Source organism: Lissotriton helveticus, chromosome 1_2 (assembly GCF_964261635.1).
Source record: "Lissotriton helveticus chromosome 1_2, aLisHel1.1, whole genome shotgun sequence".
NCBI classification, from domain to species: Eukaryota; Metazoa; Chordata; class Amphibia; order Caudata; family Salamandridae; genus Lissotriton; species Lissotriton helveticus.
The window spans coordinates 248,246,541-248,262,675 of NC_136058.1; the positions used below are offsets into that span (position 1 = coordinate 248,246,541).

Here is a 16,135-nt window from a genome sequence, read left to right on the forward strand (position 1 = left end):
CCGACCCCAACTATAATTTATTTTTTTTAACAGACGAGAGGAGGGAGAAGAAGCCCTCACAGTCTATAACAGTGTGACGGCCAAACAAAATGTTCTCTTCGTGAAATCATTTAAACAAATGCACCAATAACAAGCCAGCATTTCTAAATGACACACATAACAACCAATGGCAATCAGTGGGTGTGCAAAAAGCCCATAGAAGAGATACAACAGGTCTTGCGCTGTCAAGGCACGACCTAAAAATGACCCACTCACTCAGGGACAAGTCTCCCAATGTGTCAGATTCACTTGTTTTTAGTTTTTTAAAGGCTAACTTCCACTTTGTAAGATTGTTTGGTGAAACAAAATGTTTCCTGAGATGCTGCAAGAAACATGGTGACCTCTCAGCAAACATTCAGTACTTTCAGTGGAGCCATTGTGGCAGCGGTTCCTCTGAAGGCATAGAGATCTCTGGCAGGGTGGCAAAAATCTCTAAATCTGGCTGGTGGTGGTCTGTGATTGCAGCAAATGTTATTAGCTTCGATCACCTGGCAGATGGAGGTTCTCCCACAAGTCTCTAGATCAGGCCCTAAGATATGACACCAGTAACCATTATGCATTTTCTATTACAGGTGCCTAATTTTCTATTGATCAAAATATAGCATTTTTACTGAGTCCCCCTTTGCCTTCAGTATTCTGGACACAAAGGGCCCGCTTCACAAAGGTAAAGTGAGACAAAAGTCAAACTTTATGACTTTTTGTATTCACAAAGGGCATTTACTACTCGTAAATGCCCTTTGTGAATACCGATTATCGTAAAATTTAACATTTGATATTCACAAAAGACATTTAAGAGTAGTTAGACTTTTGGCGTACTTTACCTTTGTGAATCAAACCTAAAATGGTTCCCACATGAGCATAGCAATATCAGCAGTATTTTCGGCAATTACCAGACACAATGGCATCAACCACTCAACAACCACTGCACACTCCTAAGTTGATAACTGGTCTGATTTAGAGTTTGGTGGACGGGTGTCTCCGTCACAAATGTGATGGGTATTCCGCACGCCTTATTGCAAGTGCTTTATATGTAATAAAACAGACAGCAAATATCCGTCAGGTTCACGAAGGAAAAACCCATCTACAAATTTCTAAATCAGGCACTAAGTCATGAATATTATTCACTGATAATTGACTTCTAGCCTCATTGTTTGTGTCAATTACAATATTATCATTTCCATGTCATCTCTTTTTTTAACATGTTTTTGTTCTGCAGCAGCAACTGTGATGTTAACTGAAAAATGTTTCTCTTAGTTTCCAAGGATTTCTAAGGAGTTGGATGCCCTGTGCGGAGTAAGGTAAGTTGCTTCCTTACAATTACATCTGCAGTAGCACTTCTTAACTCTGTCATTATTTGAGGACCATTCTGAAAAACAAATTTGTAATTGAATTGATGTTATTTGGTAAGGAACTCCAGAGAGTTGGTGCTAGAACTAGGAAGACTTATTGTATGTGTTTTTTACCCTTAGGGCCAGATTTATCAGTATTTCACACAACTAAATGCAACGCAATGCAGAAAGACAATGTGTTGCGCTGCGCTACATGAAAGGAAGAGGTCAAGAATGCTTCATATTTACCAAAGTATGGTGCATTCCTGGGGCCTCATTTATGAGGCCTTGTGTCAGTTTTGCGCTTCCGATGCGTCACTTTTTGTGACGCATCGGTGGCGTAAAACATGCCTCCTGTTGCGCACTATTTACAAAGTGACGCATCTAAGCGGATGCGTCACTTTGTAAACCCCTGCGGTACATTATACCTGCGTCAGGTATAATGTATGCAGAGGGGGCGTTCCCCTGCAAAAAGCCTTGTAATAGTCACTTTTAGGACGCTGTTGCGTCAAAATCTTGCGCCTGCCTCACAGCAGGCGTAAGACTGACACAAGCCCATTCACTTGGGGCTTTCCCCATGTGAAAGGTCGCATTGCTGGGGTTGCGTCACTTTTGTGACACACTCCAGCAATGCGTCACTTTTGCGTTTACAGATACGTCAGAAATACTGACGTATCTGTAACTCCTTGCGACATGATGCGTCATACATTAAATATGACGCATCAGGTATGTCGCAAGGAGTGCGCACTGAGAAGTGACGCATCGCTGCTTTCACGCAGCAATGCGTTGTATCTCATAAATGAGGCCCCTGCTCTCTACCTGCGCTGGTGCGCACTCTGCTGCTTAGCGCTAATGCAGGCACCATTGCGTCTTGGTGCAAGGGTGTGTGAACTGCAGGCAGGATTGTTTTTGATCAGGAATTCTGCATAAAAATAATCCTTAAAAGATAGGAGAAATAAAGATCATTTTTATTGTTGCACTTCCCCTGAGAAGGCATAACATTTTGACGCATTCCCAAGTTTACTGGTCATGGTAAATTTAGGACTGGGGAGAAATCCATGGCTGGATGCGTGGGAACACCCATGCTCTACGCATGGAATGCCTTCCCAGGGCAGAGTAGTGCATGGTCTTACTTTACTACAGAATTGCAAAGCAACACAGCGCCATGCAAGGTGGCATTACTAGGTAAATCTGACCTAAGTATTGCTTTGCCCTTGCAACACTATGCTGACACAAGGGCAATGCAATAATAAATCTGGCCCTCAGTTCTCAAAGCACCAATTCGATTAGCAGAACTCCAATGAAAAGATTTTATGGGCGACCATGGTCTGATGTTGTGATTAGGAAAGGACGACTTGGTGAATGAAGGCCCTATGAACAATATTCAGGTTTTCAAACAGAAAATGTATTTATTTATTAATGTATTAATTTGCACTTTCATATAGTGTCTACCAGACCCCCAGGTATCAGAGCATTTTATGGTAATGAATAGGAAAATGCAGTGCACAAAAATGGATGTGACATGATTATTAAAAATAGTGGGATTACACAAGAAGTCACGTAAGTATGAGAGGCTTGGTTCTATTTACCAAGAAAATGTTAAATGCACAGGAAAGACGTGTTTAAAGAACCAGAAGGATTACAAATAAGTAATTTGGACTCTGGATGCCTGAAGCTGTGCTGTGTACAAGCACATAGGGTATGCGTGGAGGTTTGTTAAATTAGTGGGTGTAAGAAATTGGTTGGCGGAGTGGAGCACTCAGGCAACAGCCACAGTCCTTATTGGGTAAACCTCAAAAGTCACTAAATTAACCTGTGCTTAACTCTAGTATCTTGACACAAAGCAGTGCGCTTAACAAAGAGACAGTAAATTGAGTACTTATACAACACTCAAACAGTAATAATTTGAAAACACAACACAAGAAAAATCCCAATACAATTTAGAAAAATAGAGTACATTTTATTAAATAAATAATGCAAAAAGTGCCAACTGTGGTTATCTGGCTGTGCAAGACCGGGACAAAGTCACGAGTTCAGGGGCCCTGCAATGAGTGCTGGCTGGATGGAGGAATCAGGTCATTCCCGCTGAGAGTTGCACCTTACATCCTTGATGTGAGGCTTTGCATCGCTGGGTGTTGATTCCTATCAGGAGCTGTGCAGCGTTGATGATGTAAAGTACTGCATTGAGATGGTTTGTGCTGCGTTGGTTCTGATCACGAGCTATGAGGGCTGCAATGAGAGGTTCTGCGTCGAATTTGATTGTGCTGCATTGGTTCTGAACAGGAGCTGCAAGGGCTGTGATGTGGGATCCTGCGTGAAGTTGTGTCGTGCTGCATTAGTTCTGATGAGGCCACTGATCAGGAGATACGATGTGAGGTCCTGTGCCTAACTGATTGACACTGCACCAGATTTGATGGAACCCGCAGTTAGGCAGGGAGAAATACACTCTGATGCCAGAGGAATACACTCTGACCCCTGGGGGCTCCGCAGGACCAGTTGCAGGTCCAGTGCAGCAGGTTAGGTGGGCACTTGCAGGAAGGCCTCTGAAGTTTGTTGTGTTCTTGTCGCTCACACAGGAGGTCAGCGCTGACCCTTGTAGTAACTCTGGTCAGCCTTTGATGAAGGCAAGCAAGTCAAGTCTTTCTTCTCAGACAGAAAGGCTGTCCTTCAAGTATCAGGTCAATTCTCTAGTAGCAGGGTAATCCTTTTTCTGTAATGTCCACTGGTCCAGGGGTGTCCTTCTGTGTTGCTCTGGAAGTCCAATATTTATACCTAATGTCAGCCTTTGTGTATGGGAATTCCCTGTCCTTCCTCCACATCTCGTTCCATTAAGTTCTTTACCTGTTGAGATTCCAAACTGTCTGGGCTGACAAAAGATAGGGAAGGCCTAGTTTCAGATTCTTTTGCGTGTGCTGCAAGCAAAGCTCTTTGAAGTCTAAATGAGAATGAATACAGACCATCTCAGTCATCCTGCCATAGTCCATTCTCTCCACACCTAAGAATGGTTACTGTCTGGACGCAATATATAAACCCCAATACCAGAGCCATTGACAGTCATGTGACCCAGGACATTGACAGAAGGTACAAATGGTTGGGACAAGAAAATGTCAGCTTTCCAAAAGTAAAAAGAACAATTGATGGACGGAATGCTGAACAACGTCAAAAACGCACCTCCAATACAGAGATCTTGGTCTAAAACCATTGTTTTTCTGCTTACCACTACACCCCAGATTGGAGCAAGCTATGTGCAAATCAGTCTTGACCCTGCTCCCCATGGGAACAATCCAGCCTGAACTGCCAAGTCAGGTCCTTCCTGGACCAGGAACAAGCAACCTAGGATCAGTTTCAGGGTATCACCCCCTCATGAGCCAGGATAGCTTGAATTCCCACTTGGGGTGACAAATGCAAAAAGAAAAATTGATGGCCGGAATGCCAAACAATGTCAAACAATCATCCCCAATACAGAGATCTAGGCCTAAATCCATAGTTTTTGCTCACAACCCCAGTTTAGACCGAGACATATGCACATCAGTCTTTACCCTGCTCTTAAATGGGTGTATTAAATTGTAGCACATGATATAATGCATTTCTTTTTTTCCTTTCATATTCCTTGGTCTAAAAAGTAGGAAAGTGGATTTTTATTTAAAATTTTGCTTATGCTCTTTATCTTACTAGCAGGGCAGCAATTTGATTCTCTTGCATTTATGATAGCATTGGCAAGCAACGTACACTGGAATAGATTTATTTTGAGTTGCTACTTTACTTCTTAATGTATTTTACTTAAATTATGTATTTTGTATACAATGCACCCTGCCCTATGAGCCTTTATGGCCTCCTTTAGGTTGGTCGTCTTTGTTACATCTGGTTTTAGATGGGCCCGGATGGAAACTGTGTGGTTGCTCTAGTGAAGGTTGAAATCTCCTACAAATATGTTGTGGGTGGATGAAAAAGACTTTTAAATAGATCCATTAGGTGTTGAAATACTGATTGCCTCTCAGTGGAAATCTGTCACCAATTGTTTAGTTTTTGCGCCCATTGGCGTCACTGTACATACTTCCTCACATGTCACTTACGTCCTTCACTACTTCACATGTAAGTTTACTACCTGGTAGTAAATGTGGGAAGTACAAGGGGGGGTGTTTAGAAAAGGGGCCATACTTACAACAAGAGGAGAGACAAGGAGGGCTAGGAAGGGGATTGAGGGACATGAATCCACCCACAAAGGGGAAAGCGCATTGCTATTCATGAACTGAAAAGAGTTAATACAGCCAAAAAGGGGCCCAAAACTCTTGAAAATAACTCCAGCTCAGAGTTGGAGCAAGTCAAGCACACTACCACACATGCCGAACCACTGGTACTGCAACGCCCTCCCATAGAAAATAATGGCGCTATGGGTTTAAAATAAAACCCAATGGCAAATATTGTTAAATTAAATTAAATTCTTTGAAATAATAAATAATACAATTCTAAATAAAGCATAGCTGTTATTATCAGCTGGATTCATCATTATCCAGTTTTGCGAGTCCTTAATAGCGATTCATAAGGAATCGTCATAAGGAATCGCTATTTAAGGACTTGCAAAATGGGATTCATGTAGGAATTTCAAAAAATATTGCGATTCCTACATCTTCCTTATTTGCGATTAGCAATTTGCTAATCGCAAATAAGGATGCGATTACAAGGGTGCCAGGGGTGTCCAAAGGACACCCTGTAGCACCCCTGAAAAGCAAATGTAGCTTTAATTATTAAATATTTTAGCCTTTTAAATTATTATAACTACCTTTTATTAAATATATTTATATTAGTGTTGATACATTATATAAAATGGAGCAGCTTTACTATAACTGGCGCATCCCTGCATATCAGCAGGAATGTGCCAGTTATTTTGCGTCACAGTAGACACCTCTTGCGCCACCATGGTTGCGCCGCATTGCATGGGACAAGAATAGACAGATGCGTGACGCATCTGCTGCCATAAAGGTGATGCAGTGCGACGCAGCTCCAGCAAGGCTCGGGTGCCCCTGTACCTAACATGCTGCGTCAATCCTTACGCCTGCTTCAATCAGCCGCAGGGTTTTGACACAGCATGGCCGTAAAAGTGACTGAGTGAAATCTGGTAATCAACCTTTACTCCGCATCTTTTTTTCCGCGGACTTTCAGTCCGCATACCATTACTCCGCAAGGTCATTGACCTCGCATACCATCACTCCACATTTTTACACAACGCATGTGCATTTACCACGCATGCCTTTACAACAAATTACGTTGTAAAGGCATGTATGGTAAATGCACTTGCGTTGTGAAAAAAAAAAACAGACTTCATGAAGATGGAACCAGGAGGTGTGTGGAACCACGACGACGAGAGAGGTAAGGGGGTTTGGGTTAATTTTTATGGGGTGGGGGTCGTGCTGGGGTAGTGATTGTGTAGTGTAGAGTAGTGTTAGTGTAGTGTAGAGTTGTGGTGGTTGTCTAGTGTTGTACTGGGGGAAGTGTTATAGGGTTTAGGGTAGTGTTGTAGTGTTTTTGTAGTGTAGGGTCATGGTGGGGGTAGTGTTTTAGGGTTTAGGGTAGTGTTGTAGTGTTTGTGTAGTGTAGGGTCATGCTGGAGGTAGTTATTTAGGGTTTAGGGTAGTGTTGTAATGTTTGTGTAGTGTAGGGTCATGCTGGGGGTAGTGTTTTAGGGTTTAGGGTAGTGTTGTAGTGTTTTTGTAGTGTCAGGTCATGCTGGGGGTAGTGTATTAGGGTTTTTGGTAGTGTTGTAGTGCTTGTGTAGAGTAGGGTCATGCTGGGGGTAGTTATTTAGGGTTTAGGGTAGTGTTGTAATGTTTGTGTAGTGTCGGGTCATGCTTGGGGTAGTGTATTAGCGTTTAGGGTAGTGTTGTAGTGTTTGTGTAGTGTAGGATCATGCTGGGGGTAGTGTTTTAGGGTTTAGGGTAGTGTTGTAGTGTAAGGTCATGCTGGGGAAGTGTTATAGGGTTTAGGATAGTGTTGTAGTGTTTGTGTAGTGTAGGGTCATGCTGGGGTGTAGTGTTTTAGGGTTTAGGGTAGTGTGTAGTGTTTGTGTAGTGTAGGGTCATGCTGGGGTGTAGTGTTTTAGGGTTTAGGGTAGTGTGTAGTGTTTGTGTAGTGTAGGGTTATGCTGGGGGTAGTGTTTTAGGGTTTAGGGTAGTGTTGTAGTGTTTGTGTAGTATAGGGTCATTCAGTTGTAGTGTTTTAGAGTTTAGGGTAGTGTTGTAGTGTTTGTGTAGTGTAGGGACATGTTGGGTGAAGTGTTTTAGGGTTTAGGGTAGTGTTGTAGTGTTTGTGTAGTGTAGGGTTATGCTGGGGTGTAGTGTTTTAGGGTTTAGGGTAGTGTTGTAGTGTTTGTGTAGTGTAGGGTCATGCTGGGTGAAGTGTTTTAGGGTTTAGGGTAGTGTTGTAGTGTTTGTGTAGGGTCATGCCGGGGGTAGTGTATTAAGGTAGTGTTGTAGTGTTTGTGTAGGGAAGTAAAGTGCTTTATGGTAGTGTTGGGGGGTCGTGCTGGGTAGTGTAAATGTAGGAAAAGGACTGTGTGTCAAGGTTGGGTGATGCGGGGGTACTACATTAGAGTGTAGGGTAGGGTAGGGTAGGGTAGGGTACTCTTACTTACCTTTTCAACTTTTACAACGAGTATACCTTTAACATGCATGCCTTTGCGTTGTAAAGGCATGCGTGGTAAAGGCATATTCGTTGTAAAAGTTTTCGTTGTCTTAATTAGCGGAGTAATAGTACTTGCGGTATTTTTTTTGCGGAGTGATGGTATGCGGGGTATTTGTGTGCGGAATAACGTCACATATTCGTGAAATCTAGTAGATTTCACTCAGCCACGTTTGGGGAGGCGTTCCTGTGCCAGAACGCCCCCCTCTTCGCCAAAACGCCCACATGTGGTGCAGGGCTTCACAACGTGACGCATCTCCCTAGATGCGTCACATTGTAAATACCCAGCAGCATGGCGCTGGCTTTGCTCTGCCGCTGCGTCACAAAGTGACGCAACGGCGGCGCAAATGTGGCGTACAGGGCTTGTAAATCTGCCCCAACAAGCTTAATAATAAGTAATGCTTAATTAAATACATTTTTGTTTACTGTAGGTGCACACTTTTTATTTTGAACTTCAGAAAATATGTTTTATTTAACTTAATAAATGTAAATTAATTCAAGACGTAATTCAAAATTAAGTTAATTGTGCTGTAGCATGTTTACATTTTGTTTTGCATTTTTAATAAATACAGAACTATTATAAAAAAAAATTCAAGCTAAATCAACTGTTTTTACTTTTCCATATGGCGACTCTACATTCAGTGTGGCGATCTCTCTATGGCAAAGTATAGGGCAAATTTTTTAAAATGTATTAAAATGTATAATAAATTAGCAAACATATCGATGCCATTTTTTAAAAGAGCGTGGTAGGAAGGAATGATAGCTGAAGGTGCAGAAAATAACTTGTCAGCAAATCCAAGCTGAGAAGGGTTACGAGAGCCGCGTATAGTAATAAAAGTGAATGTACCAAAAGGTTAGTTAACAAAGATTTTTTTAAAAAGCAAGGATTACAACTGGACGAAAAACAAATTATTGGATTTAAAAGAAAAATGCTATTTGTTCTGGAGAACTATATTGCGTGTAGGTTTACACCACCCTAAAAAAGTTTGCCTTTGAAAGCTTTGTTCTTGCAAAACAGTAATAGGTAAATATTAATCCAGTGCAATAACTACATTGAATTTGCAATGGCCAATTCAGTTGGCCTGGGCCCATAGCTGAGCTTGTTCCTGCAGTATGGAATTTAATCTCCTTTAATTATTCTTAAAACAGAAGAGGCGATAGAAGATATAGTTCGAATTTAGATAGAGTTTGATAACCATTATCTATCATTTTAAAAGGAGTCTATGTTTCTCTGTCACTCTCCCTAATTGGTTCAGGAGATTATGTTACTAAGTAGGCTTTACATTCTTGTATGAGTATGCAAATTGGCATATTTGAATTAAAACAACAAAAAATATATATTCCCTCTTTTCGATTGAAGGATTTTGACCTTGGGGAAAACCAAAAAAATCCATGTTATCACTGATTTTGAACAAATTTCTTTACAGCAGCATGCTTGATGGTGACAATCATATCTGGCACCACTTACCTATACTATATGTGTTTGAAATGGGGTCTCTAGTCGGCAGTGATTTGCACACTGTCCAAGTAGAGACCGTCACTCTAGGCAGGGTAAGTAAGGTACACCCTAAAAATTATCCTCCTCTGACACCCTATGTAGCTTGGCAAGGACAGTAAGGCTTATCCCGAGAGGCAACGTGTAAAGTAGCTGTACACTCATACACAGTAATACAGCAAAAACACTACAATAGTACTCCACACCAGTTTAGAAAAACTTGCCAATATTTAACTGAGGAAATAAGACCAAAACGACAAAAATCCAACACACGCAAATCAAGTTATGAAGTTTTCAACATTTGAGCAAAGTTCTTGTTCTTAGGATACAATGGCTCCGGAGCTAGCGTGTCACACTTGACCAGGACAAATCCACAAACTTAGACAACCACCAAGTGAAATGGGGGCCGGATACAGAAGTTGTACAAAAGGGGGTGGTGATGGACGGAGCATCTGAACCAATCAAGCACTCACACTCAGTCAAAAGATCTGGGTTTGATCCACCACCGTTCTTTAGCCCACTCTGCCACCCCAGTTCAGACATGGCTATATGCAAATCAGTCTGACCCTGTGCCTCATGGGAACAGTCCAGCCCGAACTGCCAAGCCATGCCTTCCCTGGACCGGAAACAAGCTTCTGAGGGCCGGTTTCTGGCATTCCAGCCGTCTTCAGTCCGGCTTGCTGGAATCCAGTGGCAAAGTGAGCAAGGGACTCACGTCTGAGCATACTCTGCCACACTTATGGTGGCCAAAGCGGTACAAAAGGGGGTGGTGATGGACGGAGCATCTGAACCAATCAAACACTCACACCCAGTCAAAAGATCTGGGTTTGATACATCACCGTTCTTTAGCCCACTCTGCCACCCCAGTTCAGACATGGCTATATGCAAATCAGTCTGACACTGTGCCTCATGGGAACAGTCCAGCCCAAACTGCCAAGCCATGCCTTCCCTGGACCGGAAACAAGCTTCCGAGGACCGGTTTCTGGCATTCCAGCCGTCTTCGGCCGGTTTGCTTAAATCCAGTGGCAAAGTGAGCAAGGGACTCACGTCTGAGCATACCGTGCCACACTTATGGCGGCCAAAGCGGTACAAAAGGGGGTGGTGATGGACGGAGCATCTGAACCAATCAAACACTCACACGCAGTCAAAAGATCTGGGTTTGATACATCACCGTTCTTTAGCCCACTCTGCCACCCCAGTTCAGGCATGGCTATAAGCAAATCAGTCTGACCCTGTGCCTCATGGGAACAGTCTAGCCCGAGCTGCCAAGCCATGCCTTCCAAGGACCGGAAACAAGCTTCCGATGACCGGTTTCTGGCATTCCAGCCGTCTTCAGCCCGGCTTGCTTGAATCCAGTGGCAAAGTGAGGAAGGGACTCACGTCTGAGCATACCCTACCACACTTATGGCGGCCAAAGCGGACAAAAGGGGGTGGTGATGGACGGAGCATCTGAACCAATCAAACACTCACACCCAGTCAAAAGATCTGGGTTTGATCCATCACCGTTCTTTAGCCCACTCTGCCACCCCAGTTCAGGCATGGCTATAAGCAAATCAGTCTGACCCTGTGCCTCATGGGAACAGTCTAGCCCGAACTGCCAAGCCATGCCTTCCAAGGACCGGAAACAAGCTTCTGAGGACCGGTTTCTGGCATTCCAGCCGTCTTCAGCCCGGCTTGCTTGAATCCAGTGGCAAAGTGAGCAAGGGACTCAAGTCTGAGCATACCCTGCCACACTTATGGCGGCCAAAGCGGTACAAAAGGGGGTGGTGATGGACGGAGCATCTGAACCAATCAGACACTCACACCCAGTCAAAAATCTGGGTTTGATCCATCAACGTTCTTTAGCCCACTCTGCCACCCCAGTTCAGACATGGCTATATGCAAATCAGTCTGAGCCTGTGCCTCATGGGAACAGTCCAGCCCGAACTGCCAAGCCATGCAATCACTGGACCGGAAACAAGCTTCTGAGGACCGGTTTCTGGCATTCCAGCCATCTTCAGCCCGGCTTGCTTGAATCCAGTGGCAAAGTGAGCAATGGACTCACGTCTGAGCATACCCTGCCACACGTATGGCGGCCAAAGCGGTACAAAAGGGGGTGGTGATGGATGGAGCATCTGAACCAATCAAACACTCACACCCAGTCAAAAGAGCTGGGTTTGATCCATCACCGTTATTTAGCCCACTCTGCCACCCTAGTTCAGACATCGCTATATGCAAATCAGTCTGACCCTGTGCCTCATGGGAACAGTCCAGCCCGAACTGCCAAGCCATGCCTTCCCTGGACCGGAAACAAGCTTCCGAGGACCGGTTTCTGGCATTTCAGCCGTCTTCAGCCCGGCTTGCTTGAATCCAGTGGCAAAGTGAGCAAGGGACTCACGTCTGAGCATACCCTGCCACACTTATGGCGGCCAAAGCGGTACAAAAGGGGGTGGTGATGGACGGAGCATCTGAACCAATCAAACACTCACACCCAGTCAAAAGATCTGGGTTTGATCCATCAACGTTCTTTAGCCCACTCTGCCACCCCAGTTCAGACATGGCTATATGCAAATCAGTCTGAGCCTGTGCCTCATGGGAACAGTCCAGCCCGAACTGCCAAGCCATGCAATCACTGGACCGGAAACAAGCTTCTGAGGACCGGTTTCTGGCATTCCAGCCATCTTCAGCCCGGCTTGCTTGAATCCAGTGGCAAAGTGAGCAATGGACTCACGTCTGAGCATACCCTGCCACACGTATGGCGGCCAAAGCGGTACAAAAGGGGGTGGTGATGGATGCAGCATCTGAACCAATCAAACACTCACACCCAGTCAAAAGATCTGGGTTTGATCCATCACCGTTATTTAGCCCACTCTGCCACCCTAGTTCAGACATCGCTATATGCAAATCAGTCTGACCCTGTGCCTCATGGGAACAGTCCAGCCCGAACTGCCAAGCCATGCCTTCCCTGGACCGGAAACAAGCTTCCGAGGAGGGGTTTCCTGCATTTCAGCCGCCTTCAGCCCGGCTTGCTTGAATCCAGTGGCAAAGTGAGCAAGGGACTCACGTCTGAGCATACCCTGCCACACTTATGGCGGCCAAAGCGGTACAAAAGGGTGTGGTGATGGACGGAGCATCTGAACCAATCAAACACTCACACCCAGTGAAAAGATCTGGGTTTGATCCATCACCGTTCTTTAGCCCACTCTGCCACCCCAGTTCAGACATGGCTATATGCAAATCAGTGTGACCCCGTGCCTCATGGGAACAGTCCAGCTCGAACTGCCAAGCCATGCCTTCCCTGGACCGGAAACAAGCTTCCGAGGACCGGTTTCTGGCATTCCAGCCGTCTTCAGCCCGGCTTCCTTGAATTCTGTGGCAAAGTGAGCAAGGGACTCACGTCTGAGCATACCCTGCCACACTTATGGCGGCCAAAGCGGTACAAAAGGGGGTGGTGATGGATGGAGCATCTGAACCAATCAAACACTCAAACCCAGTCAAAAGATCTGGGTTTGATCCATCACCGTTCTTTAGCCCACTCTGCCACCCCAGTTCAGACATAGCTATAAGCAAATCAGTCTGACCCTGTGCCTCATGGGAACAGTCTAGCCCGAACTGCCAAGCCATGCCTTCCAAGGACCGGAAACAAGCTTCCGAGGACCGGTTTCTGGCATTCCAGCCGTCTTCAGTCCGGCTTGCTTGAATCCAGTGGCAAAGTGAGCAAGGGACTCACGTCTGAGCATACCCTGCCACACTTATGGCGGCCAAAGCGGTACAAAAAGGGGTGGTGATGGACGGAGCATCTGAACCAATCAAACACTCACACCCAGTCAAAAGATCTGGGTTTGATCCATCACCGTTCTTTAGCCCACTCTGCCACCCCAGTTCAGACATGGCTATATGCAAATCAGTCTGACCCTGTGCCTCATGGGAACAGTCCAGCCCGAACTGCCAAGCCAAGCCATGCCTTCCCTGGACCGGAAACAAGCTTCCGAGGACCGGTTTCTGGCATTCCAGCCGTCTTCAGCCCGGCTTGCTTGAATCCAGCGGCAAAGTGAGCAAGGGACTCACGTCTGAGCATACCCTGCCACACTTATGGCGGCCAAAGTGGTACAAAAGGGGGTGGTGATGGACGGAGCATCTGAACCAATCAAACACTCAGACCCAGTCAAAAGATCTGGGTTTGATCCATCACCGTTCTTTAGCCCACTCTGCCACCCCAGTTCAGACATGGCTATATGCAAATCAGTCTGACCCCATGCCTCATGGGAGCAGTCCAGCTCGAACTGCCAAGCCATGCCTTCCCTGGACCGGAAACAAGCTTCCGAGGACCGGTTTCTGGCATTCCAGCCGTCTTCAGCCCGGCATGCTTGAATCCAGTGGCAAAGTGAGCAAGGGACTCACGTCTGAGCATACCCTGCCACACTTATTGCAGCCAAAGCGGTACAAAAGGGGGTGGTGATGGACGGAGCATCTGAACCAAACAAACACTCACACCCAGTCAAAAGATCTGGGTTTGATCCATTGCCGTTCTTTAACCCACTCTGCCACCCCAGTTCAGACATGGCTATATGCAAATCAGTCTGACCCTGTGCCTCAAGGGAACAGTCCAGCCCAAACTGCCAAGCCATGCCTTCCCTGGACCGGAAACAAGCTTCCGAGGACCGGTTTCTGCCATTCCAGCCGTCTTCAGCCCGGCTTGCTTGAATCCTGTGGCAAAGTGAGCAAGGGACTCACGTCTGAGCATACCCTGCCACACTTATGGCGGCCAAAGCGGTACAAAAGGGGGTGGTGATGGACGGAGCATCTGAACCAATCAAACACTCACACCCAGTCAAAAGACCTGGGTTTGATCCATCACCGTTCTTTAGCCCACTCTGCCACCCCAGTTCAGACATGGCTATATGCAAATCAGTCTGACCCCGTGCCTCATGGGAACAGTCCAGTTCGAACTGCCAAGCCATGCCTTCCCTGGACCGAAAACAAGCTTCCGAGGACCGGTTTCTGCCATTCCAGCCGTCTTCAGCCCGGCTTGCTTGAATCCTGTGGCAAAGTGAGCAAGGGACTCACGTCTGAGCATACCCTGCCACACTTATGGCGGCCAAAGCGGTACAAAAGGGGGTGGTGATGGACGGAGCATCTGAACCAATCAAACACTCACACCCAGTCAAAAGATCTGGGTTTGATCCATCACCGTTCTTTAGCCCACTCTGCCACCCCAGTTCAGACATGGCTATATGCAAATCAGTCTGACCCCGTGCCTCATGGGAACAGTCCAGCTCGAACTGCCAAGCCATGCCTTCCCTGGACCGGAAACAAGCTTCCGAGGACCGGTTTCTGGCATTCCAGCCGTCTTCAGCCCGGCTTGCTTGAATCCAGTGGCAAAGTGAGCAAGGGACTCACGTCTGAGCATACCCTGCCACACTTATTGCAGCCAAAGCAGTACAAAAGGGGGTGGTGATGGACGGAGCATCTGAACCAAACAAACACTCACACCCAGTCAAAAGATCTGGGTTTGATCCATCACCGTTCTTTAGCCCACTCTGCCACCCCAGTTCAGACATGGCTATATGCAAATCAGTCTGACCCTGTGCCTCAAGGGAACAGTCCAGCCCAAACTGCCAAGCCATGCCTTCCCTGGACTGGAAACAAGCTTCCGAGGACCGGTTTCTGGCATTCCAGCCGTCTTCAGCCCGGCTTGCTTGAATCCAGTGGCAAAGTGAGCAAGGGACTCACGTCTGAGCATACCCTGCCACACTTATGGCGGCCAAAGCGGTACAAAAGGGGGTGGTGATGTATGGAGCATCTGAACCAATCAAACACTCACACCCAGTCAAAAGATCTGGGTTTGATCCATCACCGTTCATCAGGCTGATGAAGGCTGATAGCCAGAAACCGGTCCTTGGATGCTTGATTCTGGTCTGGGAAAGACATGGCTTGGTAGTTCGGACTGGACTGTTCCCATGAGGCACAGGGTCAGAGCTGATTTGCATATAGCCAGTGTCTAACCCAGGGTGGTGTGGAGTGCAAAAAAACGATGGATTTAGGCCCAGATCCTTGTACTGGGGTGAATGTATGACATTGTCCTACAGTCTGTCCATCAACTGTGTTTTTTGCGATTTTCACCCCTTGTGGGCTGGGTATGGTCAGACGTGAGTCCCAGGCTTTCCACACCACTGGAGTCAAGCTATCCAGGCTGATGAAGGCTGATAGCCAGAAACCGGTCCTTGGATGCTTGATTCCGGTCTGGGAAAGACATGGCTTGGTAGTTCCGACTGGACTGTTCCCATGAGGCACAGGGTCAGAGCTGATTTGCATATAGCCAGTGTCTAACCCAGGGTGGTGTGGAGTGCAAAAAAACGATGGATTTAGCCCCAGATCCTTGTACTGGGGTGAATGTATGACATTGTTCTACATTCTGTCCATCAACTGTGTTTTTTGTGATACAGAAGTTGGGTAGACCCGAGCACAGTACCTTCAATATGTCAAAACTCAACGATGATGCAAGTTGCACTGGAGATAAGGTGTAGTGAAACAGGTGATGCATCAGTTCTTTACTGCTGCACACAGTCATTGGCACATTGGTGGTCGGGGACAGTGCATTGCTCAGAAGATGTGAGGC

At 46.0% G+C, this 16,135-nt stretch overlaps 1 protein-coding gene across 1 annotated transcript in view; it reads left to right on the plus strand.

The window, feature by feature from the left end:
- The window catches only part of LOC144800408 (vitamin D3 hydroxylase-associated protein-like), a 387,916-nt gene that overhangs the window by 306,301 nt on the left and 65,480 nt on the right, over positions 1-16,135 (plus strand). The window contains exon 12 of the mRNA XM_078671679.1: positions 1,294-1,337. Within this exon, the coding sequence (XP_078527805.1) occupies positions 1,294-1,337 (44 nt within the window). The remainder of the gene's footprint in view (positions 1-1,293; positions 1,338-16,135) is intronic.